Below are 27119 nucleotides of genomic sequence, written 5' to 3'. Positions count from 1 at the left end.
GATGTTTCCCAAACTACTCAAATCAAAGATCCACTCCACCTATATTGCAGAGAATCTTCCCAAGAGTCTCATGGTAGCTTCTAATCATCGAATTGAGCTAAATCCGGCCCGAAATAGAAGAGAGAATGTGGAATGGTCGAGGTTTTAAGAGAGAGAAGGAGAACATGCAAAAATTTTGCACTGGAATGAAAGAAATCCACTATTTATATATAGGAATTCATCGACAAGACACGTTGATTCGTTGACGAGTCCTAGTACACAGTTCGTCAACGAGACAGCCAACTCGTTGATGAATTTCAGTCATGCAAAGAACCCCCTCTAGGTAACTCCTCGTCGACGAGACACGTACCCTCGTCGATGAGCTAAGAAGAACTTTCTTCAACGAGACTAGTATATTCATCGTCGAATGTTTGCTGCCACCTTTTCAAATTTATTCTTCCTTCGCTTCTATCTTCCTTATTATTTGAAATTACTTAAAATTTTATGAGTTGTTACAATATGCACCCACTTTTACGTACATTCTATTTTTAAACATGCATTTGAGTAATTTCCAAAAATTGCGTGAGTAATTTATTAAAATATTTAAACTCTGAGTTGCATACCCTTGCTTTTTGTTTTGTATATAACGATGAAAAATTATAAGAACTTCATAAAAACCTCTATAAATATCGATTGTGTTTCCTGTGTTCATATTGAGTTTTATAACCAACTTGCGCATATAGCCAACAATGGCACTTCAAGTGTTTACAATGTTTGTATTCGTATGCCTCTTTCCTTTTCCACCCATTTACTACTGCACTTTAACTAACATAAAGAAATGGTGCATATAAAGGCTAGACCCAGAAGATTGTGAGCACTCAATTATAAGCTACTACCCTAGCCTCATAACAGTGAAGCAAAAGTTCAACTTTTTCAAGTTGTCATTACAAATTGCCTCTCAATAAAACCTTTTGCTTAACGTATGAAAAATTTTCATTATGTTCAGAAGAGTATTCAGTATAAGTAGGACATTTTTCAGTATAGGCAAGCTGGAAGTTATGTCCTAACCATTTAGCACAAGAGCATTTAGGAGTATATGAATTTCTTAAACACTGTTCTTTGGACATTTCTATTTGGCCATTACTGGAGGGTATCGTTTAAATATGATCATGATTTAGAACAAGGATACTGATGTAATTGGTGTATTGCCAAGAGGAGCGTGAATTGGGTATTTAAAAATTTCTCCTTAGGTTATGTTCAAATCAGCAATCAGTATTTCACAACATAGGGCCTCTCTAGGAAAATACTAATGGTTTGTCACTATCACCAATAGTCTAAAACGATCACTATGCAATCAATATTTTCTAGATTCAAATTTGTCACTGAAGGCCAAATATTTTCTTGGCTCTAATTCATCACTAAAGCCCGAGTAATAGTGACAATTTTAATAACTGCCACTACTATGACTGTATTAATGACGGTCAATAAACCATCACCAATGTTATGCTCTTAGTGGCGGTTATTAAAACCATAACTAATAATATACTATTAGTAACTCTTAATACTTGGACTTTAGTGACAAATTTGAGCTGAGAATATGTAAAATTTATAGTGGCGGTCGTAGGCTATTAGTGATAGTTTTTTTTTTCCTTTCTATCACCAATACTCTACTAGTAGTTATGGATTGTCCAATTTATCACTAATAAGTAATAGTCTCTGCAGATATGTTGACTAGTTTAACACCATTTCTAATACTAATTAAACTGTGACTAATACTATTAGTGACGTTTATTGATTTTTGATGTTTTTTTAAGCCCTCACTAATAATCTTATTTTTTGTGATGATTTTATATATTGTGATACAATTGCTTGTATCTTGCAAAGATTTATGTTTTGTAGAGAAACGCAAAAATACACAAAAGAGCCTATTCACCCCCCCCCCCCTCTATACTCGATTGTAGGGCCAATATAGTAACTTAAAGGGAAAAAATTTTGGAAATGCAAAAGTTTGTATTGCACCATTAAACAATTAATACGTTAGGAATTGACATTCACTTTGTATAACCCAAGATTGAAATACTTATTCATCATCTATTCCATCTCATGGACTAATAAAAAAAAAAAAATTAATGCATTGTGATTTTCTTTTTAATGAAAACAAAATTTCTTTTGTATGCTATCGAATTCTTAGGAATAAATATTTTTATGAATGAGAGTGAGCTAGGGAATTCCTAGCTGCTGGTTTTATTTTCCAAAGTTTATCTTACTAGGAAAATACCATGTGCAACCCACCCTATACTAGATTTAGAGACACATGGCTACCATCCTAAATTATCACTTCCAAGATAAAAAGGCCTCCTAAATAAGGTTATGTGTCCCTATAAAACTAGCAACCCACCCTTTTTTTCTCCTAGAAATTGTATTGAGGAACAACAAGTTAATATGTACTTTCATAATTAACTAGCACGCACAGTGCCATTAATATGCATTTATATTAAAATTAATTAATACATGCACCCACTTTTATGTACATTCTATTATTAAACATGCATCTAAGTAATTTCAAAAAATTACATGAGTAATTTAGTAAAATATTTAAACTCTGAGTTGCATACCCTTGCCTTTTGTTTTATATATAACGATGAAAAATTATAAGAACTTCATCAAAACCTCTATAAATATCGATTGTTTTTCTTGTGTTCATATTGAGTTTTATAACCAACTTGAGCATATAGCCAACAACGGTGCTTCAAGTGTTTACAATGTTTGTATTCATATGCTTCTTTATTTTTCCACCCATTTACTACTGCACTTTAACCAACATAAAAAAATGGTACAAAAAAAATGCCAGACCCAGAAGCTTGTGAGCAAGCTACTACCCTGGCCTCATAACAATGAAGCCAAAGTCTGACTTTTTCAAGTGGTCATTACAAATTGCTCTCAATAAAACCTTTGACAAAGTTTAGAGCTTGTGAAGGGAATATGAATGAATACTCTCAGAGACGAAAATTTTTCATGATATTCAAAAGAGTATTCAGTATAAGCAGGACATGTTTCAGTATAAGCAAGCTGAGAGGTATGTCCTAACCGTTTAGCAAAAGAGCATTTAGGAGTATATGAATTTCTTAAACGCTGTTCTTTGGACATTTCTGTTTGGCCACTACTTGAAGGTATCCTTTAAATATGACACAATTTAAAGCAAGGATACTGATGTAATTGGTTTATTCCCAAAAGGGGGAGTTAATTGGGTATTTAAAAATTTTTCCCTAGGTTTGGTTTAAATCAGCAATCAGTATTTCTCAACTTAGGGTCTCTCTAAGCAAATACCAATGGTTTCTCACCATCACTAATAGTCTAAATCCATCACACTACAATCAATATTTTCTGGAGTCAAATTGTTAACTAAAGGCCAAATGTTATCTCGGCCCAAATTCATCACTATAGCCCAAGTATTAGTGACGATTTTTAAAATCGTCACTAATATGACTATATTAGTGACGGTCAATAAACCGTCACCAATGTTATGCTTTTAGTGACGGTTATTAAAACCATCATTAATAATATACTACTAGTAACTGTTAATACGTAGACTTTAGTGATGAATTTGAGTCAAGAATATGTACAATTTATAGTGACGGTCATAGGCTATTAGTGATGGTTTTTTTCCACCACTAATACTCCACTAGTAGTGATTGTTTGTCCAATTCGTCCCTAATGAGTATTAGTCACTCAGATATGGTGACTAGTTTAACACCATTACTAATACTGATTAAACCGTCACTAATACTATTAGTGAAAGTGTTTTGATTATTAGTGACGGTTTTAATAATCTTATTTTTTGTGATGATTTTAGATATTATCATATAATTGCTTGTATCTTGCAAAGATTTATATTTTGTAGAGAAAAGCGAAAATACGCAAAAGAGCCTAATCACCCCCCTCTAGACTCAACTCTAGGGCCAAAATAGTAACTTAAAGGGAAAAAAATATTAGAACTGCAAAAGTTTGTATTGCACCATTCAACAAATAATACGTTAGGAATTGACATTCACTTTGTAAAACATAAGATTGAAATACTTATTCATCATCTATTCCATGTTATGGACTAATAAAAAAAATTAATACATTGTCATTTTCTTTTTAATGAAAACAAAATTTATTTTGTATGCAATCGAATTCTTAGGAATAAATATTTTATGAATTATTGTGCGCTAGGGATATCCTAGCTGTTGGTTTTATTTTCCAAAATTTATCATACCAAAAAAATACAACATGCAACCCACCCTATACTAGATTTAGAGACACATGGCTACTGTAATAACCCCAAAAAAGAATATAAAAGATTAGTTGAGCGATTTCGAAAAAAAAATTAATTAAAAAAATAAAAAAGTTAAATATTTAAAAAATTAATTAATTAAATAAATAAATAAATAAATAAATTATTATTGAAATAATATAGTATAATATATTAATATAATATGATATAAGTTATAATATAAAACACATATATAATCGTAAAGCTTCCGGAAGCTTTTGCTTCAAGAAGCATCCTATTCTAAATTCAAGTAGAGAGAGCCACGCAGGTGCCCCTGGATTTCTCTGTTGCTCTCCGTCTCTCTCTCCCTCTCTTCTCATTTTTTTTTATGAATACTTGCCTAATTGAAAATTAAAAAATACCACTAGACACCATTCTCCGCTGCCGTCATTTCTACCGGAGCAGATTGGTGGTAGGAGCGGCGTAGACGTATCTCCTGGGGTAAGCCAATTTCCCATTTTTCTTTAATTTCTGGAAAAATATAAGCCAGATCGATGAACGGACACCACCACGAGAATCTAAGGATGATTCACTACAAGTCTAGCGGGACAGAATTCTCATGGGATCGTCATGGACAAAACCCCAAATTTGGGGTACATGGGTTATTAAGGGGCTTATTTTTAATTAATTAGGATTAATTTAGGAATGCTAAAATGTTGAGCATTTGGAGTTGAAGTAGGATTTCTGAAATTTAGGATCCAAGTGAGCGCCACGGGTGTAATTTTGGGACCCACAGGCAAGATTCATAAAATTAAGTAGGACTGTTAAATGTCAGTTTAAATATTAATTTGAGGTATATGGAGCCTAGGGAAGGTTAGATGGGTATTATTTTGGAGAAATAAATTAAGTAATTTGGGAAAAATGTAAATTTCAGGAGTTTAATTTCGGGCATCAAGGGCGTAGGATTTAAGGTTCTAGCGAGACTCTCAGTAAGCCAGGTAAGAGGAATAAATGATATAAGTGTTTTTAGAATTATTATTTGAATTAATATGTGAAAATGAGCATATGATATTTTGTCTGAAAATTATTATGATATAAATATCAGATAAATTGTGTGGCATTTGAGTAATTGTAAATTGTGATATTTTGGAGTGTAAAATATAACGATAAGTAACTTTTGAGAAAAATATTAAAATGAAATTTTCTAATGTGATTAGTGAAAAATAATGAAATACGGTATTTATATGTGAGTATAAATGTTTTTCCTGGAAAATGAGACTTTGTGAATTATTGATTTTGGAAAATAATGAAATGTGGAATTTATTTGTGAGTGGAAATTATTTGCATGAGAAGTGAGTTTGAGAAAATGTGAAAAATACGTGAAATATGATATATGATATTACGAGATGATGAAATGTGCGCAAAAAATGATGAGAATATTTATATTGAACTGAATTGTGATATATTGGAATATGATTGATGAAATGCCAATACCGCATAATGAATATTGAGCACGGTTGGATAGTTATGATATTGAGCACGGTTGAATATGTGGTGGTAAACCCTGTTGGATAGTTATGATATTGAGCACGGTACCATTGCTAGTGGTGTTAGTGCTACCACACAGACTCTTGGAGCATGTGGCGTGACAGTCGATTGTGCCATTTTGTAGGGTTGGGGGCCCCCTGAGTTCGGATCAGGGTTATAGGTCGGCCAGTCGTACTACAGACGCGATATGTGATATGATATTTGATCTAACCAGGTCGGCCAACCGCGGTTAGATACAGCCTTTGGGCCACACAACCTTGACCATGGAGGGAAGCATGGTGTGGATAGAAAGATCCTTAGGTGGCCATGAGATACAGACGCGATGTTGGTATTTGATACCAAGGATACTCATGAGCCAGAAAGTAAAATGAAAAATGGAAAGTGAAAGAATGATAAAATTGGTTAAAATGAGAAATGAAAGAGAGAATTGAATTTGAGAAATAAAGAATGTTAAAATTGAGAGATGGAACCGTGTGAATTAATAGTATACATATTTGAGGCGAAGTGAAACTCTCCACCTGAGGGCTTACTGAGTAAAGTGAGTCCCCTGATAGGTATTAGATGTGGCCATATGTGGCTACATAATGTGTTAGGGTAGAGGGAAGTTACCTGTATGGGCGTGTAATCTTCCCTATTCTTAGGAACTTCCCAGGTAAAAATGTGTTGGAATGATTGATTTTGAGAAATGATTTTAAAGCTTATAAAAGCTTGTGTTGTATATCTATATGACTATGAGAATATATTTTCTAGTATATTTTCTCAGGTGAAATGCTATTTTTAAAAGTAAAGCATGTTATAATTAAACTCATATGGTCACACACTGTAAATAATTTATTCATTCTTATTGAGATGTGTCTCACCCAAATTATCTAAATTTTTCAAGAAACAGTGATAGATCAGGTGATGGAGCTCCGTGATTATAGGGAACTAGAACCCTGATATACAAGGTGAGTTTTGACTAGGGAGGTGTGATTCCCTAGGGTTGTATTTTTTTTTATATGAGATAGTATTGTGTATTTATGTATGTCGATACTCTGGGTATTGTATTCTAACTGATATGCATATATTGTCTTTCGTTGTTAGGTTGTATAATAAAATAACTTTTTACCTGGTACCCAATGAGGGTCGGGTCGTATGAATGATGGTAGGATTGTTGATGTGGCGGATTTGTGGATGTTATGGATGATGAATGATTATTTATTTATTGATTTTAAGAAAAAGAAATTTGTACAAAAATCGGGGTGTCACAGTTTGGTATCAGAGCCTAGGTTACTAGGTTCTGTAGACTTTAGTAGACAGCGGAATGCAATACCAGAGTATAGGAGTGGATTTTGAGGAAAATAGGTGATGAGTAGACTAACATGTAAGTTAGTGGTTGTTTAAGGATGAGGTGAGAATTTAGGGTTTGATCTTGCAGCCTAGAGACAAGGGTACTGGGGTTGTTTCTGTGTTTTTTCTGGAGTGACAATTTTAGGAAAATCATGGATATTACCACTAGGTCTTTTTTCAGAGTGGTAGGACTGAATCTTAAATGGGGATTTAAGATGTGGATAGAGGAATAATTTATGAGTTATTGTAGTGTATGGGTTGCGTGATAGTGATTGTATGTTGAGTGTTAGCCTTACAAGGCTTAAAATCTTATTATCTTGTTTTGATGCTAACAAACAAGTGAAATTTAATGTATTTGTGTGAGTAATGATATTTCAGGGTTCATATATGTGAAACTAAGGTTAAAGTGCCCACAAGGATCAAATATGATGGAAGTAAGGTCAAAGTGCTCACAAGGATCAAATAAAGCTTAAATGAGCCAAGACATGATTTGCTTGTTAAAGAACATGAGGACATGAATAAGTTGTTAAAAGTCAAGGCATATTAAAGTCAAAAGATCCAAAGAAAGGAAAATTAAGAAAGCTTAAAGAATATGGAAGCTTGAAGGAAAGATGGATTCAATCCAAGGACAAAGCATGAAGACTCAAGAACTTAGAATGTTAATATTTTAGAAGTCTCATGTAAGTGCTTTAATGTTTAAAATATCGTTTGAAATATTTTGAAGCTCTTAGGTTAACTTCTTAGACCTAGATACTTTTTAAAATACCTAAATAATATTTTTATAAGTTCAAAAATTATTTTTAAAAGGTTAGAATCATTTTTGGAATAAAGAGCACCAAAAAGAGTTTTTTGTCCCAAATGCTGTCAGTTTTTATACAGCCACATTGAGGTGATTGTTTCTCTATCAAAAGCTCATTATTTTAAAAGGTGGTAAACATGAAAGTTGTAGGTTTTTCTCTTAAATTTTTTTTTTTACACAGAGAACACCTAATTTGGAGTTATACATAAAAAGTTATGGCCAAAACACTGAAATGGGGTCACTATTGTCAAACATTTAAAAAATGTTCAACGGGCAAATGTTTAAAATTCTAATGTTTTAAATTATAGCCGTTTGAACCTTAAATATTCTAATAAATAGCGAAATTCTTTAAAGAAACTTTTTCAAGTTTGAAAGCCTATAAATACATAGTTTTTCAAAACAAATAAAAATTCTAAGAATTGAAAAATCTGTTTTGAGGAGCTGAAAGTACTCTTGTTCTTCCTAAGTTCTCTTGCTCACTCATTGAAAAATTCTTTTGTTGAGAATTCTAAAGTGCTGATCCTTCTTCCTTTGAATTCCTACTGCTAATCCTCTTCTAAGAAGGATATTGGTGAATTCTACACTTGAGCTTCATTCTATTTCCTATTGATATTTTACATTTAAGTATATAGTATTGAAATTGTACTAACTTGCTCTTTGAGAGAGTATACTTGTACGCAGATTTTATCTTATGTTTCTTGTAGTTCATTGACGTTCCAAGGTGTTTGGATCGTTGGCTAAGTAAGGGTATATTGCTTAGACAGGCGGACTCTAACCTATGTAAGGAGTGATCGAACGAGGGAATATCGTTTGGAGAAGTTAGGCTCTAGCCTTAACCAAGGAATGTTGTAATCAGTTTTGTTCCACCCGTCAACGGAACAGGTTTAGTGAATCCTTCGGTGGTTTGCCAAAGGTGAGGACGTAGGCTGGATATAAGACGAACCTCGTAAAAATCTCTGTCTTACTCTCTCTTTCCCTATTCTTTATTTTCAATACATATTTAAATTGCGTGGATGATTAAAATTGAAAATCAAATATACTACGCATATTTGGAAATCAAGTAAACTTAAAGATTAATTTTGATTTGGGTTGTGGAAACCGAAAGGGAGTACGTTGGTGAAACCATATCTTACAGAAACCATACGGGAGTACGTTTTTTGGTTAAACACTCAAAGATAAATTAACTGAAAGTTTATTTGAGTTTTGAATATTTGGAAAGAGTGATTGAATGTTGTATTGAACATCATATTAAGCAAATCCATATATACAGGGCTTGATTAAAATTTATATCTAGGGCTGACTACAAAAGCTTTATTGTGTTTGTGAAAGGATTGTTGAATATTAAATTACATTCTTCACAAGGTTTTCAAATTCATAATCACGGGGCTTATATAAACAAACAAACAATCTCAAGATCTTATATTACCAAAGTGCTGAATACCTTATATCTTGGTTTTGTTGTTTGATGTTTAACTTGTACTTGGCAAATAAATTGATTGTTTGGTTTGAAGATTGTGTTTATTTGATTGGTTGTTTAATTGTGTTATTGGTTGGATAAAAGAACTAAGTTCTTGTGTGATTGGTGAAATTAAACAAACAAGTTAAAGAATTGGTTAAGTGTTTAAAGAAGTTAAGGAATCTTAAAAGAAGTTAAAAGAAATTTTTAAAAGCCAATTGACCCCCCCTCTTGGGAAGCTATTCCTAATTTCGATTGGTATCAGAGCGAGTTATAGTAATTCTTAACAAGTAACTATAGAAAGATCCTAATGGCTCACATAAGCATAGCTCCCTTTGGAGAAGGACAATCTTCAATTAGGGTCACCTATCTTTTGTGGTTTGAACTATACCTTTTGGAAAAAGAGAATGCAAATATATCTTCAAACTATGAATTGGAAAGCATGGGATGTTGTCAGGGAAGGTGATCAAATTCCCATAAGATAGTTGATGGAAAACAAGTTCCCAAAGAGAAAAATGATATGACCAACCTAGACTATAAGATGCTACAAGTTAATGCTAGTGCTATGAATGCGTTATATTGTGCTTTAGATGCTAATGAATTTAATCGAGTAATGGCTTGTAAATCAGCTAAGGAAATATGGGATAAGCTAGAAGTTACTTATGAAGGAACAACGGATGTTAGGGATAATAGGGTTGATATGCTCACAAGCGAGTATGAAGCTTTTAAGATGAACCCGGATGAATCAATTACAAATATGTTTACTAGGTTCACTCATATAATAAATTCCCTAAATGCCTTAGGAAAAACTTACACTACTTATGAGATGATAAAAAAAATTCTACGAGGCCTTCCCTTCATGTGGGAACCAAAAGCTACTGCTATCACGGAAGGTAGAAATATGAAAAATACATCCTTAGATGAGCTTATGGGTTCCCTCCTCACATACGAAATGGTAATGAATGAAAAGAGTGGGAAAACCAAAGCCCAAGAAAAAATAGCCTTTAAAACTTCACAAGAAAACTCTAGTAGTGAAGAGATGGATGAAGATGAAGCAGCCTTTATATCTAAAAAGCTAGCAAGGATACTAAGAAGGAAAAATAAATTCAAGAGAAGAATTCAAAAATCTGAATCAGATGAAGAAGAAGAAGAAGTTAGTAAGAAATCAAAGAATAAAACTCCTATGTGTTACAATTGCAACAAATCTGGACATATCAAATCGGAATGTCCACTACTAAAGAAAGAATCTAAGAAGAAAAAGAAGAATGCCATGAAAGCCACTACTTGGGATAGTACAAGTAGTTCGGAGAATGAAATAAGTGACCAAGAGGTTGCTTACACGTGCTTTATGGCATGGGATGACAAAGAAAGCTCCTCAACTAAATCTTCAAATAATTCTTGTAGCGATGAATCAAGTGATGAGGGTATGCCATCTTATGATGAATTTCAAAATGATCTATTCAAAGTACATAAGATGCTGATGAAAGCAATTAAACAAAACACCTCATTGACGAATAAGAATGAAAGTTTAATGAAAGAGTTAGAATTCTTGAAGAATGCTGAAAGAGATAAAGACTCAAAACTCAAGCAATTAAACATAAGTATGAATCAGGAAAGAAAGAAATAGAATCCAAAAAATTTGTTGAAAAAGAAAACAACTTGAAAATTGAGAAACTAGAAATCAAGAATGAACAAATGATAGAAGACCTTCGATCTCTATCCTCTATCGTATATGAGAAAGATATGTATATTTATGAATTAGAGGATAGAATAAGAAAATTATCTCTAGAGTTAGAGAAATCACAAAAGAAAGTTGATAACAAGAAAGAGATAGAAAATCTCAAGAGTTAGATTGAAGAAAAAGATAAGATCATTCATAATTTCACTAAAGGAAAAGAAAATCTTGATAAAATGATTGGCTTACAAAGAATGTCTTTAAATAAAGAAGGCATTGGTTTCAATGGAATTGAAAATAAAAAGAAAAAAAATTCTTACATGGGATATTTCTTGATAGAATCCAAAGATTATACTTGCACATTTTCTAATGCTTACACAAACATCATATGCTATCAATGCAAGAAAAAGGGGCATATAAAGTTTGAATGTCTGTTTAAGAGGAAAAGTGTTAAAATCAAATAAGTATGGAAAATAACATAAACCTCCCTTGAAAAATCCTCTGGACTCAAGAAAATATGGGTACCAAAAAATGAAATAATGACTTCACACATATATATAAAATAGAAAATGGCATTGTTGGCCAAAATCATAGGATGACTTTTTACAAGGCTTAACTTAAGAAAATATAAAGAAAATATCTATTATATAAGCACCTTGATGTTACATGCTACATGCTTACTTGCCTACAAATGATGTATTAATATGCTACATGTGTATTAATTAACTTGACTTGATTTATATTTAAAAGTATGGCTCACTATGTTGAAAATTGAGAATGAGATTATTGAGCTTAAGTATAAATTTTTGATATAAGGATAATTCTTGAACATGCATGATTTTAAATGAATCACATGGATAAACATACTACTTTTTATCTATGAGCTATGAAAGATAATAGTAGTTATATTGGTATCCATGAACTATACATTATGTAATATTAAGCTTTAGTATCTATAAAGTATTTTTGGTTTCACATGTTAAAAATTTCAATAGATATCAAACCTAAAAGCTTACTTGGTATCACAAAGTCAAATTATTCATGAGCATGATTATGTCTATGAGCATGATGTGACATTGATGATCTTAGCATGATATTGATATTTGATATGTGATATGATTCAATATTTTACATGAGAGGATAAAAGCAAAATTAATAACAAAGTGATGAGCATGATCGATGAAATTAATATTGATTTTATTAAGATGAAGCTTAATGAAAGGGGGAGCCTTTTTTTTTTTTTTTTTTTAAGGGTTACTCAAATTTTTGTTCCTTATTTATCATCATCAAAAAGGGGGAGATTGTTAGCCTTATAAGACTTAAAATCTTGTTATCTTGTTTTGATGCTAACAAACAAGTGAAATTTAATGTATTTGTGTGAGTAACGATATTTCAGGGTTCATATATGTGAAAGTAAGGTCAAAGTGCCCACAAGGATCAAATATGATGGAAGCAAGGTTAAAGTGCTCATAAGGATCAAATGAAGCTTAAATGAGCCAAGACATGAATTACTTGTTGAAGAACATAAGGACATGAATAAGTTGTTGAAAGTCAAGGCATATTAAAGTCAAAAGATCCAAAGAAAGGCAAAGTAAGAAAGCTTAAAGAATATGGGAGCTTAAAGAAAAGATGGATTCAATCCAAGGACAAAGCATGAAGACTCAAGAACTTAGAATGTTAATATTTTAGAAGTCTCATGTAAGTGCTTTAATGTTTAAAATATCGTTTGAAATATTTTGAAACTCTTAGGTTAACTTCATAGACATGGATACTTTTTAAAATACCTGAATAATATTTTTATAAGATAAAAAATTATTTTAAAAAGGTTAGAATAAATTTTGGAATAAAGAGCACCAAAAAGAGTTTTTTTCCCAAATGCTATTAGTTTTTATATAGCCGCATTGAGATGAATTTTTCTCTATCACGTACTCATTATTTTAAATAGTGGTAAACATGAAAGTTGTAGGATTTTCTCTTATCTTGCGTTTGACACCAAGAAAACCTAATTTAGAGTTATATAGAAAAAGTTATGGCCAAAACACTGAAATGGGGTCACTATTGTCAAACATTTAAAAACTGTTCAACGGGCAAATTTTTAAAATTTTAATGTTTTCAATTATAGTCGTTCGAACCTTAAATATTCTAATAAATAGGAAAATTCTTTAAGGAAACTTTCTCAAGTTTGAAAGCCTATAAATACATGGTTTTTAAAAACAAATAAAAATTCTAAGAATTGAAAAATCTGTTTTGAGGAGCTGAAAGTACTCTTGTTCTTCCTAAGTTCTCTTGCTCACTCATTGAAAAATTCTTTTGCTGAGAATTCTGAAGTGTTGATCCTTCTTCCTTTGAATTCCTATTGCTAATCCTCTTTTAAGAAGGATATTGGTGAATTCTACACTGAAACTTCATTCTATTTCCCATTGATATTTTACATTTAAGTATATAGTGCTTAAATTGTACTAACTTGCTCCTTGAGAGAGTATACTTGTACACAAATTTTATCTTATGTTTCTTGTAATTCATTGACGTTCCAACATGTTTGGATCATTGGCTAAGTAAGGGGATATTGCTTAGAGAGGCCGACTCTAGCCTATGTAAGGAGTGACCTAACGAGGGAATATCGTTTGGAGAAGTTAAGCTCTAGCCTTAACCAAGGAATGTCGTAATCGGTTTTGTTCCACTCATCAACGGAACAGGTTTAGTGAATCCTTTGGTGGTTTGCCAAAGGCGATGACATAGGTTGGGTGTAAGCCAAACCTCATAAAAATCTCCGTCTCACTCTCTTTTTCCCTATTCTTTATTTTCAGTAGATATTTAAATTGCGTGGATGATTTAAATTGAAAATAAAATATACTATGCATTTTTGGAAATCAAGTAAACTTAAAGATTAATTTTGATTTGGGTTGCGGAAACCGAAAGGGAGTACGTTGGTGAAACCATATGGGAGTACATTTCTTGGTTAAACACTCAAAGATAAATTAACTGAAAGTTTATTTGAGTTTTGAATATTTGGAAAGAGTGATTGAATGTTGTATTGAACATCATATTAAGCAAATCCATATATACAGGGCTTGATTAAAATTTATATCTAGGGCTGACTACAAAAGCTTTATTGTGTTTGTGAAAGGATTGTTGAATATTAAATTTCATTCTCCAAAAGGTTTTTAAATTCATAATCACGGGGCTTATATAAACAAACAAGCAATCTCAAGATCTTATATTACCAAAGTGTTGAATACCTTATATCTTGGTTTGGTTGTTTGATGTTTAACTTGTACTTGGAAAATAAATTGATTGTTTGGTTTCAAGATTGTGTTTAATTGATTGGTTGTTTAATTGTATTATTGATTGGATAAAAGAACTAAGTTGTTGTGTGATTGGTGAAATTAAACAAACAAGTTAAAGAATTGGTTAAGTGTTTAAAGAAGTTAAAGATTCTTAAAAGAAGTTCAAAGAAATTTTTAAAAGCCAATTCTCCCCCCCCCCTCTCTTGGGAAGCTATTCCTAATTTCACTAAGATTAGCTATTTCCTTTGTAGGATGGATCTAGGAAACAACAACACGAATGCGGGAGGTGATGGAGCAGGACCTTCCAGTATAGGTGGTGTAGACCCTGATGCAATATTGCGTAGCATCACTCAGCAAGTGATGATTAAGATGGCTAGGAGCTTGGGGGAGCGGAGCTGCACGATCGAGCAATTCATGCGTATGCGACCCTTATATTTTGCTGGAGAAGCGGGCCCACTAGTAGTAGAGAACTGGGTTCAGGACATAGAGGATATGCTCGCAGTCCTCTCATGTACACACGAGTAGAGGGTGTTATTTGCCACATTTAAATTGATTGGGGAGGCAAAGCGCTGGTGGAGGTCAGTGGGAGTATTGGAGGAGAAGAGGTCGGATCCTATAGTAATGACATGGAGTTGCTTTAGGGAGATTTTCTTCGAGCGGTACCTTCCCGCTATGATTAAAAGTGCGAAGGCGTCAGAGTTTTTGTATTAGACACGAGGGTCTATGACTATGTAGTAGTACGCCGCGAGGTTTGTTGAGCTGTCCTTGTTCACCCCATATATAGTGCCAGATGAGGAGAGGAAGGCAAGGAGGTTTAAGGAGGGCTTAAGGCAGAACCTGTATAAGCAGGTGGTAGGTTTCCAAGCTCAGACTTTCTCGGAGATAGTGGACAGGGCTATGGTGATTGAGAGTAGCATACAGAGTGGCACAGTAGCCCAGAGCCAGAGGAAGAGGCCCGCACCTTCTGATTTTTAGGCAGGGCTCAGTCGAGGACCGTGGAGGAGATATGATAGCAGAGGGGGATGATGACAGGGAGGAGGAGATTGAGCAGTACAGGGCAGGCAAATGCCCCCTCTTTGTCTCATATGTTTGAAGAGGCACCCAGGGGAGTGTCGAGCGAGGGAGGTTGTCTAGTATTAGTGCCATAAGCCTGGGCATATTGCAAGGAACTACCAGGCACCATTAGCGGTACCGACTGCTCCTCAACCATACATAGGAGGCTAACAGGAACCTCGAAGTGGACAGCAGAGGAATACTACTCCGACACGAGTGTATGCACTGACGCCAGGAGATGCTGAGGCGGCAGGAGATGTGGTGACAGGTACTGTTTCAATACTGTCATTTAAAGCTATCGTCTTTTTCAATTATGGGATGACACATTCTTTTATCACCAGGGATTATGTCAAGTTGTGTGGATTTGAGCCTCAACAGTTAGAAATTAGTTTGTCCATTGGTACGCCGACTGGGGCTGTAGGGGTATGTAGAAAGGTACTTAGGAACTGTCTAGTGGATATTCAAGGAAGGCCTTTATTGGCTAATCTGGTGGTTTTAGACATGCATAGGTTTGAGATAATCTTGGGTATGGATTGGCTAGATGCCCATTATGCTAGCATTGATTGCCATCAGAGAGTGGTAGTATTCAGACCTCCATAGGGATAGGGGTATAGATTTGTGGGATCACGTATGCGCACCCCACCTTAGTTACTATCCGCTATTTAGGAACATGGATTTCTATCAAAAGGCTGTCAGGGATATTTAGCCTAGGGGAAGGCAGTATTAGAAGGGGAGCTGAGGGTGGAGGATATCCCAGTGGTGAGGGACTTTCCTGATGTATTTCCCGAGGATTTAATGGGACTACCTCCTGATCATGAGGTAGAGTTTGTTATTGATTTTGTTCCAGGGACAACGCCGATTTCAAAGGCGCCGTATAGAATGGCATTTGGTAGAGCTGAAAGAATTAAAAGAGCAGTTGCAGGAACTGTTAGATAAAGGGTTCATTCGGGCCCAGTATGTCACCATGGGGAGCACCGATTTTGTTTGTGAGAAAGAAGGATGGGTAGATGAGGTTGTGCATTAACTATCGGGAAATAAACAAAGTGACTACCAAGAATAAATACCCGCTCCCACGAATCTATGATTTGTTTGAGTAGTTAAAGGGGATAGAGATCTTTTCAAAGCTAGACTTATGCTCCGGGTACCATCAGGTGAAAGTCAGGGCAGAAGATATTCTGAAGACGACATTCAGAACACGATATGGTCACTATGAATTTCTAGTTATGCCGTTTGAGTTGACGAATGCTTCTGCAGTGTTTATGGATATGATGAATAAGGTCTTTCACCAGTACTTGGATTAGTTTGTGGTAGTATTTATTGATGATATACTGGTGTATTCGAAAAGCCCAGTGGAGCATGAGGAAGATCTAAGTATAGTGCTTAAGGTATTGCGAGAGAAGAAGCTTTATGCGAAGCTCAAGAAGTGTGAGTTCTGGCTGGAACAGGTTAACTTCCTTGGACACGTTATATCCAGGGGTGGTATTTTTGTTGATCTGAGTAAATTTGAGGTTGTAGTAGACTAGGCACAACCAAAGAAAGTGCACGAGATCAGAAGTTTCCTAGGATTGGCTACATACTACCGCAGGTTTATTGAGGGCTTCTCTAGACTATCAGGCCCATTGACCAAATTGACCAGGATAAAAGCGAGTTTGAGTGGTCTGATGAATGCGAATAAAGCTTCTAGGAATTGAAGCAGCGACTCATCACTGTGCTTGTGTTGATGATTCCTTCAAGAGAAGAGGGGTTCATAATTTATAGTGATGCGTCCCATAAAGGGCTTGGATGTTTATTGATGCAGCGGGGGAGAGTGATAGCCTATGCCTCCTGACAGTTGAAAGAATATGAAAAGAACTACCCTACCCATGATCTGGAATTGGCAGCGGTTGTTTACGTGCTGAAGATTTGGAGGCACTGTCTATATGGGGGTAGGTGTGAGATATTTACTAACCATAAAAGCTTAAAATATTTATTCACGCGGAAGGAATTGAATATGAGCAGAGGAGATGGTTGGTGCTAATAAAGGATTATGATTGCACTATCAGCTACCACCTAGGAAAGGCTAATGTGGTCACTGATGCTTTGAGCTGAAAATCAGTGGATTCATATGTATCTATAGTGGAGATTAAGCATCCGATCCAGATGGATCTGGAGAGGCTGGGTGTGGAGTTGGTAGAGGGTGATCACTAGGCGCTCAGACTTGGTTTTGCAGCTGGCTTCATAGGAGATGATTAAAGCAGCTCAGAGGAATGATGCAGAACTAGTAGAGCTTATGGGAAAGGTACAGGATGATCAGGAACCAGAGTTCAACATCTCAGATGATGGAGCCTTGAGGTTCTGTACCAGGTTATGTGTTCCTGCCGACCCTGAGATCAAGAAGGTTATCTTGGAGGAAGCGCATCGGTCCTTATATACTGTACATCAAGGTAGCACTAAAATGTACGGGGATCTTCGAGAGTCCTTCTAGTGGAGCAACTTGAAGAGGGAGATAGCCCAGTATGTGGATCAGTGTTTGACATGCCAGCAAGTGAAGGCTGAGCATCAGAGACCAGCGAGATCATTGCAACCACTTCACATTCCTAAGTGGAATTAGGAGCATATAGTGATGGATTTCATCTCAGGATTGCCGCTAGCATTGCATGGACAGGGCGCTATCAGGGTAGTGGTGGATCGACTAACGAAGACTGCCCACTTTTTGCCGATCAGAGTTAGCTACACCATGGACAAATTGGCTGAGCTATATATCCAGGAGATAGTTAGGCTCCACGGCGTCCCAGTGTCCATAGTTTTAGATAGAGACCCACGGTTCACACCTCATTTTTGGAAGAGTCTGCAAGTGGCCATAGGTTCTCAGTTGTCTTTCAGCACTACTTTTCATCCTCGGACAGATGGATAGACGAAGAGAACGATACAGATTTTGGAGGATATGCTTCAAGCATGTGTGTTGGACTTTGGAGGTCATTGGATGCTATATCTGCCACTGGTTGAGTTTGTGTATAACAACAGCTACCAGGCCTGCATTGGAATGGTACCGTATGAGGTGCTTCATGGTAGGAGGTGCCGATCCCCGTTGTACTGGGATGAGGTTAGAGAGAGACGGGTATTGGGGCCAGAGCTGATACAGTAGACTCAAGATAAAGTCAGACTCATCAGAGACAGTATCAGGACAACGTAGAGCCGGCAGAAGAGTTATGCTGATACTCGTTGGTGAGAATTGGAGTTTGACGCAGGAGATGACGAGTTCTTGAAGGTGGCGCTGATGAAGAGAGTTATGAGTTTCGGGAGGAAGGGAAAGCTAAACCCTAGGTATATTGGACCATTCAAGACTCTTGAGAGAGTGGGTCTAGTTGCCTATAGTTTGGCATTACCACCGGTTCTATCTAGGATCCATGACGTATTCTATGTTTCTATACTGACGAAATACGTCCCAGACCCCTCCCATGTGATCAGATATAAAGCACTGGAGTTGAGAGACACTTTAGCTTATGAGGAAGTGTTAGTGCAGATTCTTGATTGGAAGGAATAGGAGCTATGCACGAAGAAGATTCCATTGATAAAAGTTTTTTGGCCCAATCACGCCATTGAGGAGGCTTCCTAGGAACTAGAGGATGAGATACGGCAGAAATATCCACACTTATTCAGTGCAGCATAGAGTTGTGCTAGTCAGAACAAAAGGAATAATATTATATATTTTTATTTGTATAGTATAACCTAGGATGGATATGGTTTTTAATTTTGAAATATGAATGGTTTTGGGAGAATTTTGGAAAATTTGTAATCTCCTAGAACCCTCATTGTAACCACGGTATTCCTCCGCCATAAGTGAGGGTAATTAATAAAATTGGGTTGTTTTCTCTATCATGATGGAAAGCGGATGAATAAGAAAATTTCGAGGACGAAATTTTTATAAGGAGGATAGAATGTAATAACCCCAAAAAGGAATATAAAATATTAGTGGAATGATTCCCAAAAAAATAAAAAATAAAAAAATAATTAAAAAAATTTTAAAAATTAATTATTAACAAATATATAAGAAATATTAAATTAAATTAAATTATTAATTAATTAAAATAAATAAATAAATATATTATTATTATTTAAATAATATAGTATAATACATCAATATAATATAATATAAGTTATAATATAAAATACATAAATAATAGTAAAGGTTCCTGAAACTTTTGCTTTAGGAAGCATCCTATTCTAAATTCAAGCAGAGAGAGCCACGTAGGTGCCCCTGGATTTCTCTGTTGCTCTCCGTCTCTCTCTCTCTCTCTCTCTCTCTCTCTCTCTCTCTCTCTCTCTCTCTCTCTCTCTCCCTCTCTTCTCATTTTTTTCGACAAATACTCGCCTGATCGAAAATCAAAAAATACCACTGGACTCCATTCTTCACTGCCGTCATTTCTACCCAAAGCGGATTGGTGGTAGGAGCGGCGTGAACATATCTCCTGGGGTAAGCCAATTTCCTCTTTTTTCTTTAATTTCTTATAAAATAAAAGCCTAATCGGTGAACGGACATCACCACGAGAATCTAGGGATGATTCTCGACAAGTCTAGTGGGACGAAATTCTCGTGGGGTCATCGTGGACAAAACCCCAAATTTGGGGTACGGGGGTTATTAAGCGGCTTATTTTTAATTAATTAGGATTAATTTAGGAATGCTAAAATTTTGAGCATATGGAGTTGAAGTAAGGTTTTTGAAATTTAAAATCTAGGTGAGCACCACGGGTGTAATTTTGGGATTCGCAGACAAAATTCAGAAAATTAAGTAGGACTGTTAAATTTTAGTTTAAATATTAATTTGAGGTATATGGAGCCTAGGGAAGGTTAGATGAGTATTATTTTAGAGAAATTAATTAATTAATCAGGGAAAAATGTAAATTTCAGGAGTTGAATTTCGGACACCAAGGGCGTAGGATTTGGGGTTCTAGCACGACTCTTAATAAGCCAGGTAAGGGGAATAAATGATAGCAGTGGTTTTAGAATTATTATTTCAATTAATATGTGAAAATGAGCATATGATATTTTGTTTGAAAATTATTATGATATAAATATTAGATAAATTGTGTGGCATTTGAGTAATTGTAAATTGTGATATTTTGGAGTGTAAAATATAATGATGAGTAATTTTTGAGAAAATATTGAAATGAGAATTACTGACGTGATTAGTGAAAATTAATGAAATATGGTATTTCTATGTGAGTAGAAATGTTTTGCCTAAAAAATGAGATTTTTTGAATTACTGATGTTGGAAAATAATGAAATGTGGTATTTATTTGTGAGTGAAAATTATTTGTATGAGAAATAAGTTTGTAAAAATTGTGATATGAGTATTTTGGGAAAATGTGAAAAATACCTGAAATATGATATATGATATTACGAGATGATGAAATGTGCACAAAAAATGATGAGAGTATTTATATTGAACTGAATTGTGATATACTGGAATATGATTGATGAAATGCCAATACCGCATAATGAATACGTGTATGTGGTGGTAAACCCTGTTGGATGTTTATGATATTGAGCATGGTACCATTGCTAGTGGTGTTAGTGCAACCACACGGACTCTTGGAGCGTGTGGCGTGACAGTCGACTGTGCCATTTTGTGGGGTTGTGGGCCCCCTGAGTTTGGATCAGGGTTATAGGCCGGCCAGTCGTACTATAGACGCAATATGTGATATTATATTTGATCTAACCGAGTCGGCCAACCGCAGTTAGATCCAACTTTCGGGCCGCACAACCTTGACCATGGGGGGAAGCATGGCGTGGATAGAAAGATCCTTAGGGTGGCCAAGAGTTACGAACACGATGTTGGTATTTGATACCAAGGATACTCACGAGCCGAAAAGTAAAATGAAAATGGAAAGTGAAAGAATGATAAAATTGGCTAAAATGAGAAATGAAAGGTAGAATGGAAATTGAGAAATAAAGAATGTTAAAATTGAGAAATGGAGCCATGTGAGTTAATAGTATACATATTTGAGGTGAAGTGAAGCTCTCGTTCTGAGGGCTTACTGAGTAAGGTGAGTGCCTTAATAGGTATCAGATGTAGCCATATGTGGCTGCATAACGTGTTAGGGTAGAGGGAAGCTAACTATATAGGTGGGTAATCTTCTCTCTTCTTTGGAACTTCGTAGGTAAAAATGTGTTGGAATGATTCATTTTGAGAAATGATTTTAAAACTTATAAAAACTTGTGTTGTATATCTATATAACTATGAGAATATATTTTCCAGTATATTTTCTCACGTGAAATGCTATTTTGAAAAGTAAAGTATGTTATAACTGAACTCATATGGCCACACACTGTAAATAATTTATTCCTTCTTACTGAGATGTGTCTCACCCAAATTATCTAAATTTTTTAGAAAATAGGGATAGATCGGGTGATAGAGCTCCGTGATCATAGGGAGCTAAAACCCTGATATACAGGGTGAGTTTGGACTAGGGAGGTGTCATTCCCTAGGGTTGAATATTTTTTTGGATATGAGATAGTACTGTGTATTTATGTATGTTGATACTTTTGGTATTGTATTTTGACTGATATGTATATACTGTCTTTCGCTGTTAGGTTGTATAATAAAATAACTTTTTACCCAGTACCCAATGTGGTTCGGGTCGTATGAATGATGGTAGGATTGTTGACGTGACCGATTTGTGGATTTTTTGGATGACGAATGATTATTTATTTATTGATTTTAAGAAAAAAATTTGTATGAAAATCGGGGCGTCACAGCTACAATCCTTAATTATTGCTTCCAAGATAAATAGGTCTGACTAAATAAGGTTATGCATCCCTACAAAACCCACCACCCTTTCTTTCTCCTAGAAATTGTATTGACGAACAACAAATTAATATGTACTTTCACAATTAACTAGCATGCACAGCACCATTCATGTGCATTCATATTAAAATTAATTAATATATGCACCCATTTTTATGTACGTTCTATAGTTAAACATGCATTTGAGTAATTTCCAAAAATTATGTGAGTAATTTGGTTAAATATTTAAATTGTGAGTTGCATACCATTGCTTTTTGTTTTATATATAACGATGAAGAATTATAAGAACTTCATAGAACCCTTTATAAAGATCGATTGTGTTTCGTGTGTTCATATTGAGTTTTATAACCAACTTGAGCATATAGCCAACATGGCGCTTCAAGTGTTTACAATGTTTGTATTCCTATGTCTCTTTCTTTTTCCACCCATTTACTACTGCACTTTAACTAACGTAAAGAAATGGTGCAAAAAAAAAAAAACTGCCATATCCAGAAGAAAGTGAGCACTCCATTAAAAGCTACTACCATAGCCTCATAACAATGAAGCAAAAGTTTGACTTTTTCAAGTTGTCATTACAAATTGCCCTCAACAAAACCTTTGACTTAGAGTTTGAGAGCTTGTAAAGGGAATATGAATGAATACTTTCAGAGATGAAAATTTTTTCATTATGTTCAGAAGAGTATTTAGTATAAGCAGGACTATTTTTAGTATAAGCTAGTTGGAAAGTATGTCCTAAACATTTAGCAAAGGAGTAGTAGGAGTATATGAATTTCTCAAACACTATTCTGTGGACATTTCTATTTGGCCATTACTAGAGGGTATCCTTTAAATATGATCACGATTTAGAGCAAGGATACCAATGTAATTGGTGTATTCCCAAGAGGTGGGTGAATTGGGTATTTAAAAATTTATTCGTAGGTGAAGTTCAAATAAGCAATCAGTATTTCACAACATTGGGTCTCTTCAAGCAAATACCAATGGTTTCTCGCTATCACTAATAGTGTAAAACCGTCACTGTACACTCAATATTTTCTGGACACAAATTTGTTTCTAAAGGCCAAATATTTTTTCAGCTCAAATTGGTCACTAAAGCCCAAGTATTTGTGACGATTTTAATAACCATCATTAATATGACTATATTAGTGACGGTCAATAAACCATCACCGATGTTATGCTTTTAGCGATGATTTTTAAAACCGTCACTAATAGTATACTATTAGTAACAGTTAATACTTGGACATTAGAGATGAATTTGAGCCGAGAATATGTACAATTTGTAATGACAGTTGTAGGCTATTAGTGAAAATTTTTTTTTCTATCACTAATAATCCACTTGTAGTGATGGTTTGTCCAATTTATCACTAATAAGTATTAGTCGCTGCAAATATGTTGACTCATTTAACACGATTACTAATACTGATTAAATCGTGATTAATACTATTAGCGATGGTTTTTTTATTATTAGTGACGACTTTATGCTATCACTAATAATCTTATCTTTTGTGATGATTTTATGTGATATAATTGCTTGTATCTTGCAAAGATTTATGTCTTGTAAAGAAACACAAAAATACTTAAAAGAGCCTATTCACCCCCCTCTAGACTCGACTCTAGGGCCAATACAGTAACTTAGAGGGAAAAAATATTAGAAATGCAAAAGTTTGTATTGCACCATTCAACAATGAATACCTTGGGAATTGACATTCACTTTGTATAACACAAGATTGAAATACTTATTCATCATCTATTCCATGTTATGGACTAATAAAAAAAATTAATACATTGTCATTTTCTTTTTAATGAAAACAAAATTTCTTTTGTATGCTATTGAATTCTTATGCATAAATATTTTATGAATTAGAGCAAGCTAGGGAATTCCTAGCTGCTGGTTTTATGTTCCAAAATTTATCTTACCAGGAAAATACCATGTGCAACCCACCCTATAATAGATTTAGAGACACATGGCTACCATCCTTAATTATTGCTTCCAAGATAAAAAGGTATACTAAATAAGGTTATGTGTCCTTATAAAATTGAAAACCCTTTCTTTCTCCTAGAAATTGTATTGACAAACAACAAGTTAATATGTACTTTCACAATTAACTAGCATGCTCAGTACCATTCATATGCATTTATATTAAAATTAATTAATATATGCACCCACTTTTATGTACATTCTATTGTTAAACATGCATACAAGTAATTTCCAAAAATTACATGAGTAATTTAGTAAAATATTTAAACTGTGAGTTGCATACCCTTGCTTTTGGTTTTGTATGTAATGATGACAAATTATAAGAACTTCATAGAAACCTCTATAAATATCAATTGTTTTTCCTGTGTTCATATTGAGTTTTATAACCAACTTGAGCATATAGCCAACAATGGCGCTTCAAGTGTTTAAAATGTTTGTGTTCATATGCTTCTTTCTTTTTCCACCCATTTACTACAGCACTTTGACCAACGTAAATAAAATGGTGCAAAAAAAATGCTAGACCCAGAAGCTTGTGAGCAGTCTATTATAAGCTACTACCCTTTTCACATAACAATGAAGCCAAAGTCTGACTTTTTCAAGTTGTCATTACAAATTACTTTCAATAAAAGCTTTGACTTAAAGTTTGAGAGCTTGTGAAGGGAATATGAATGAATACTCTCAGAGATGAAAATTTTTCATTATATTTAGGAGAGTATTCAGTATAAGCATGACATTTTTCAGTATAAGCAAGCTGGAAGGTATGTCCTAACCATTTAGCAAAAGAGCATTTAGGAGTATATGAATTTCTTAAACACTGCTCCTTGGACATTTCTATTTGGCCATTACTTGAAGGTGTCCTGTAAATATGATCCCAATTTAGAGCTAGTGTACTGATGTAATTGGTGTATTCCCAAAAGGAAAGGTGAATTTGGTATTTAAAAATTTGTCCCTAAGTTAGGTTCAAATCAGCAATTAGTATTTCATAATCTAGGGTCTCTCTAAGCAAATACCAATGGTTTTTCATTTTCATTAATAGTCTAAAATCATCACTACACAATCAATATTTTCTGGACACAAATTTGTCACTAAAGGTCAAATATTTTCTCCACTCAAATTCATCACTAAAGGCCAAGTATTGGTGACAATTTTAATAATCGTCACTAATATGGTTGTGTAGACACCCTATTTTTGCCCTAGCCAAATAGAATACGGGGCCCCCTCTTATTATTTTCATTATTATTATTATTATTATTTTCCTATATTATTAGTATTTTTATTATCATTATTATTATTATTTTTCATTTTTATTATTATTACTAGTACTTTTATTATCTTTATTTTATTTTTACTTTACTATAATTATTTTTGTTTTCCATTTATTTTATTGTTATATTATTATTATTATTATTATTATTATTATTATTATTATTACTTTTTGTATTATTACTCTATTTTTATTAGCATTATTATTATTATTATTATTATTATTATTATTATTATTATTATTATTATTATTATTATTTTACTGATATTATCTTTATTGTTTTACCATTATTATTTATTAGTATTTACTATTAATAGTAGTAGTATTATTATTATTATCTTATGGATACTTATATTATTATGATAATTATTATTATTATTATTTCCTTTTTCATTATTACCATAAGAATAAAAGTAAAAAAAAAAAAAAAAAGGAAAATCAAAGAAGGAAGGTGTATTAGGGTTTTCATTTTTTTTTATTATTATAAAGCAAAGGGGGGGCGCTGCACATAGCCTGGGGGCGGAGCGCGCACAGCACAGCCGGAGAGCCAAAAACACAAAAAAAAAAAAAAATCATCTTTTTCCTATTCTTCTTCTTCTCCTTCCACCCGGGGACTCTCCCCGGCTCCAGTCTACACCAGCACAGCCCTTCCTCCATATCTTTCTCACGGCCTTTTGGGAGGACAGCCCAACCTCTGGCAATCACCACCAACTGCCGGACCACTCACAGCCGAGGCCAGCCACCCCTGCGTCGCACCAACTCCAGACTGCTGCAACCACCTCTGCTCCAGGCCCTCCTCTGCTTCTCTGCATCACCAGAACAAGGCCCCGACCACTCTCCCCTGCACCAACCAGACGAAGGCTTCCCCAACAACTCCCTACTCCAGCCACTGTACTCACTGCCACCGAGAACCTTCCAACTCCGGCCACAGTAGCCATCATCCCGATGAGACCCACCAGGCCACTCTGCAACTCTCTTGCAGTCGTCTTGGAGAACTAGGACACCCAGCATCAGCAGCAACAAGATCTCTCCGGCAAGTCCCTCTGTAAGTACCCACTGCCCTCTTCCCTACATACACACACACACACACACATGCCTGTTTGTGGCGTTTTGACATATAAAGTTTAATTTTAATTTTTATTTTTTTTGTACATTTAATTGGAGCTTTATATATGTGTATATCCAACATTATTCTATATTAATTCAGGTTTCATATATGTATATATATATTTGACTTTGATTTATTTTATTTTATTTTATTTTTTTTGCAGGGTTTGTTTTTGTCATAGTATTAATTCAGGTTTAAATTTTTATTGTTTATATTAATGTATGTTAAATAATGAATATGGTTGTCTTTTATTGTAGTATTTTCATTAGTATTGGACATGTAAAGTTTAATTATTATTATTATTATTTTCTTTTTGTACATTTAAGTGGAACTTTATATATGTGTATATCTAACATTATTCTATTTTTCGCAGGATTTTTCCACCTTTTGCAATAATATTAATTCAGGTTTCATATAAGTATATATATATATATATATATATATATATATATATATTTGAAGTTGATTTATCTTATTCTATTTTATTTATTTATTTATTTTTATTTTTATTTTTTTGCAGGGTTTGTTTTTGTCATACTATTAATTTAGGTTTAAATTTTTATTATTTACATTAATGTATATTAAATAATGAATATGGTTGTCT

At 34.2% G+C, this 27119-nt stretch overlaps 1 protein-coding gene across 1 annotated transcript in view; it reads right to left on the bottom strand.

Annotated features, from left to right (window-relative positions):
* Positions 1-26345, bottom strand: part of LOC131156084 (uncharacterized) — a 60660-nt gene extending 34315 nt beyond the window's left edge. Inside the window, exon 1 of the mRNA XM_058109533.1 lies at positions 26135-26345. Within this exon, the coding sequence (XP_057965516.1) occupies positions 26135-26345 (211 nt within the window). The remainder of the gene's footprint in view (positions 1-26134) is intronic.
* Between the last annotated feature and the right edge of the window lie 774 nt (positions 26346-27119).

Source organism: Malania oleifera, chromosome 5 (genome assembly GCF_029873635.1).
Source record: "Malania oleifera isolate guangnan ecotype guangnan chromosome 5, ASM2987363v1, whole genome shotgun sequence".
Classification (NCBI taxonomy): Eukaryota; Viridiplantae; Streptophyta; class Magnoliopsida; order Santalales; family Ximeniaceae; genus Malania; species Malania oleifera.
This window is presented reverse-complemented; position numbering and strand designations above follow the sequence as displayed.